Source organism: Vitis vinifera, chromosome 11 (genome assembly GCF_030704535.1).
Source record: "Vitis vinifera cultivar Pinot Noir 40024 chromosome 11, ASM3070453v1".
Lineage (NCBI taxonomy): Eukaryota > Viridiplantae > Streptophyta > Magnoliopsida > Vitales > Vitaceae > Vitis > Vitis vinifera.
In genome coordinates, this window is record NC_081815.1 from 11526079 (window position 1) to 11530549 (window position 4471).

General features: G+C 41.0%; 1 protein-coding gene across 1 annotated transcript; it reads left to right on the plus strand.

Moving 5' to 3' along the window:
- Positions 1 to 447: 447 nt before the first annotated feature.
- On the plus strand, positions 448 to 1147 carry LOC100243266 (carbonic anhydrase, chloroplastic). The gene has a single exon (XM_002268139.4). It carries the CDS (start codon positions 566 to 568, stop codon positions 1145 to 1147), a length of 582 nt encoding a protein of 193 aa, XP_002268175.2. The 5' UTR covers positions 448 to 565.
- The last annotated feature ends 3324 nt before the right edge of the window (positions 1148 to 4471 follow it).

Consider the following 4471-nt stretch of genomic DNA (forward strand, 5'->3'; position numbering starts at 1 on the left):
ATGTTTCGGTTTCGGAAGAAGCTACTTCAAACCTGCACATCTCTGATGCTCGTCATGTCATCTTCAGAAACCATCTTCAAATCCCTGAAGCTTTAAAAAATGGTTTGGTTTTTGAAGTTTCGATTCTAGTTTTTCACTAGGCTCGAAATATGCTAATGGTTCTGATGTTGAAAAGAGCCCTACACCAGCAGAATCTTCTCAGGAGAATATTGAAATTACTAAGGGGCCTTCTCCAAGCAATCAAAGTGTAGCCTCAACTACACAAGAGGAAGATTATCCTGATCAACCTCAATCTCCTCCACATGCACCAGAAAATTTATCACCTCCAGTGGGCAGTGTCTCATCTGGTGCAGTTCCAAAGCATGATCAATCGAAGCAGGAGATTTTGTTGCCTACAGGAGGCCCTCATTTCCTTGTTGTTCAGCCTCTCCCTTCAAGACCCTTTTCTTCCCCTTAATATTGAGGCACCAAGCCATGATGATGCTGTGAAACTTGGACTTGCTGTTCGTGCTGCTGTTAAAGAGTTTCCTGCTCTGGACTCATCTGCCTTAGACAACAACACAACATGGATATGGCGACGAGCTCATCTGATGTAGCCATTGAAGGACTGAGGCCGCTTCTGAGTGATAAGGAAGGTCTGGATGACATAGCTACAGAAAAAATTGAGAAGTTGACCGCTAAGTTGCAAGAACAAGAGCAAGATCATAAGGAGTGTGATCCTTTCGAGAGGATTAAAGACGGGTTTATTCACTTCAAAATCCACTATTTCGGCAAGTATCTAGATTACTATAAACAACTTGCAGAAGGGCAGCACCCCAAGTTTCTGGTGTTTGCGTGCTCTGACTCCCGCGTTAGCCCCTCTCATGTCCTGAACTTCAGGCCAGGGAAAGCCTTCACGTGCAGGAACGTTGCTAACTCGGTTCCTGCATTTAACCAATTGAGATACTCAGGAGTTGGTGCAGTCATTGAATATGCAGTCAAGTATCTTGAGGTGGAGAACATCCTGATCATAAGGCATAGTCGTTGTGGTGGGACAGAGGCCCTTATGTCTCTTCCTGCTGATGGAACTACTTCCAATGACTTCATCGATGACTGGGTCAAAATTGCTTTACCGGCCAGGCAAGATGAACGAGATATGGCAGCCTAATATATTTAGTTCATGGAAAGCAAGTCAATGTTAGCATGAGAATTGGTGGTGGATGGCAGGAGATCCTTGAGAGAAGTTTCTATTCTATGTGGTGGGTCCCTGTTGATGATGAGATGACCTTCATTGTCGCTTTGATGAATCAGCCTACTACCCATCTCAAAGAGCTTATGGATCAGAATGCTATGAGGCTATGGCATATCCCCCTGAAACTGCCATAAAAAGCCCAGGCCCATTTCTGCATGGTTTGCATGGCCTCTGTGGGGCCACGTGTCATTTTCATTTTCTTCCCCCTCGTTTTTAAAAAATAATCTTCCAAATTCCACTTTCCAAATAGTTTTCCGATTTCTAATCTCTTTCAAATAATTTGAACTTTTCAAATTTTCATCCTTAGCATTTTTCTTAGATTCTCAAAAATCCGCTTTTCAATAATTTTTCTTTATGGCAAGCAATTTTCACATTTTCTCTATTTTAAAAAGGTTTTGAAATAAGCAAGGCTTTAATTTTGTAATTCCAATTAAGGGAATTTACGAAATTAATTCATGCTAAAACAAATTGGGCTTTGGTGGGGCCCAACATCAAATAAATTTTCTTTAAAAAAAAATAAATTTGAATAAAGTGTCATGTGTGCTTTTGGTGATTCCTTATCTTATTTGGTGACGTGAGTGACATATTTTATATTCATTACTATGCACTAACCCCGTTTCATGATAGCGCGTCGATGTTTTGCTGTCAAGGTACGCGTCTTCTCTCACTCTGACCATCATCCATATATGCTTTGACTTTCAGTATGTGATCATGTCGGTATTCATTGATTCTCTTATTGACTATCATGTCAGCTTCATCTTATTAGTAGAGACCCAACTTTAGGGACTTAGAGGGGTGCTACGGTTTTTATCGTATCTTCCTGATAAGTAACCTGACCCCCGAGCCCGATCCGGTTTTTCGTAGACCACCTTTTTCCAAAATAAGGAGTCACACTTAGAGTTTTCTTTCTTATTTTGTTTACCACTTTTAAAAATAAAACAAAAATAAGTGGCAACTCCAAGTCATTTTCTAATAAATAAAATCATTTTCAAAATAAAATCGGGCTCGCCATCGAGTGGGAAGCGCATGAGCGAAATGCGGGGTCCACAAAATGGCGACTCCACTGGGGATTAGTAGAGGGTCAAGCTTGAACTTAGGATGAAGCAAATGTGGCATTTGATTGGTCGATCAATGGATGTCTATCTCTTGATTGCACATTGAGAGTTTTTTATGCATGCTTGGATATGGTATGGGGACATTGATGATTGATTTGTCTTGATTCGGGATTTTGAGATGTCTATTTCTTCTGTGCTTCATTGCCATATTTGTTTGGGATATTGACATGCTGATGATTACTACTCAAAAAGTGTTATTTCATAGCTTGAAATTAACTCTTTTAAATGCTTTTGAGTAATAGTTATCACCTTTTAACCCAATTAACATATTAAGGACCCTTGCAATCAATTCTAATCAAATTGTGTTAAGTTTTGGTGTTTTGATAGCTTTTTGATCACCAAAGCAATCCGAGATTGAGGAGAGTTCTTTGGAATCCATGGCAAAGCAATGGAAAGCTCAGAAACATGAAGAACCGAAGCTTTGAAATCCTTTGCCATAAGCAAATCCGGAATGCAAGGAGTATGGGATCCTATCCGGACAACATATCCGGATAGGATATGCTATCATCCGGGGTGTGATGATCGCGAGTGTCGTGTGCTTCTCCCTGAGGGAGTCTGGATAGGGGAGCGTGCCACGTGTCCTCTTGGGGAATCCGGATGGAGTTGCTCCGGATAGCGATGCGCGCTCCGTGTCATCAGGGAGAGGGGTCCCTACACCTTGCGACGTTCCACCTTCTTCGGATATCTCACATCCGGAATTCTGTCCAGCTGACGTTCCACCTTCTCCGGATATTTTACATCCGGCGCCTGACGCCGGATGGGAGAGGTGGGCGTTTCAACTTCCCCGGTCAGACATATCCAGATCCTCTGATAGCGCTTACCCGGAGAGTTTCGCAGCCATTTTACACAGTGCCGCGGTTTTCTCCTAAAGCTTCCCGATATGTGCGACCGACATTTTGAGATATTTTTCTTTAGATATTTGATGTCTAAATCCCCAAAGTCTCCTTGTAACCCACCTATCATAGGAGTCCTTAGTCTTTAAGTAAGAACAAAGGGGTGAATAACCTCTTATATATAGTTTGTAATAAGGATGATATAATCGGATCTCGGGAGCTTGTTCTTGAGACGCATCCTTTGTACAGTTTTGGGAAGGAAGTAAAATACAAAGCACTTGCTCTGCTTTTCATATATATTTTTGTTTTCTTGTTCTTTTTATTTCTAGCCAATCAAACTCTGAGGATTTTTCCTCAGAGGATGAGAGGCTAGGCTCTTCATCTCTTGGAGTGAAGAAAGCCGGGTAAGTTTCCTCATGCATAAATTGGAAGTTTTGTTGTTTTAGTTTTTAATGAAGAGAAAGTGTGACCCGTTAATGGTTTTTATCTTTTTAGTTAACTTAAACGCCTTTAAATCACCTGGGCCAACACTTGGTAAGGCAAGTGATCTCCATCCATTGAGATGCACTGGTTTATCTCTTGCGAGCCTTTGGGAGGTGGTTTGAAGGTAGGATTTTCTAGAATAGCCAACACTTGGTAAGTTTTTGGACTCTAAGAAGACATCCATTAGTTATCTCTTGCGAGCTTTTGACGGGTAATCCAAGGTTAAAGATCACCTTGAATGGTAAATGCTAGGTGAGAGGCATGAGTCATTGCAAGATGCATCAGTGACAGGGATTTAATGTTTGAACCCATTAAGGGGAAGCATCTGTACCACACCGGTTAGAGAATTAACTATATGTTAATTCTCTAATGCGAGGAAAAGAAACAAGTGATCAGAACTCTCCTTTTTGTATGAGGAACCTGAGCTTAGTGATCTAAACTCCAAGAAACACTTTTCTTTGTAAGTAAAATCAGTTATTATTTTTGGTTAGCTTAAAACCAAACCTTTTTCATTCAAACATCTTTATGTTTTCTTTTAAAGCTAACCTTGAAATGAAAAGGCACCAATTCATCTTTGAATTAATATCAATTGTGGAGTGAAAACCCATCCCAGTGAACGACCCTAGAGCCACTATGCTATGCTAGCTAAGGCTATCCTAGTACATGGTGTAATAGGTTATAAATTTTGTTGATTACTCCCTTCTGAGGACCACAATCAAGGGACACCAGCTAGACACGAATCAAATGGCACCACTGTCAGGGGCCATTGAGAGGACATGAATCAGTTGAGACACCAATTGGGAACGAAT

Bases quoted from the DNA above. Each gene is read 5' to 3' on its own strand.
- LOC100243266 (XM_002268139.4), top strand. From the start codon at position 566: ATGGATATGGCGACGAGCTCATCTGATGTAGCCATTGAAGGACTGAGG.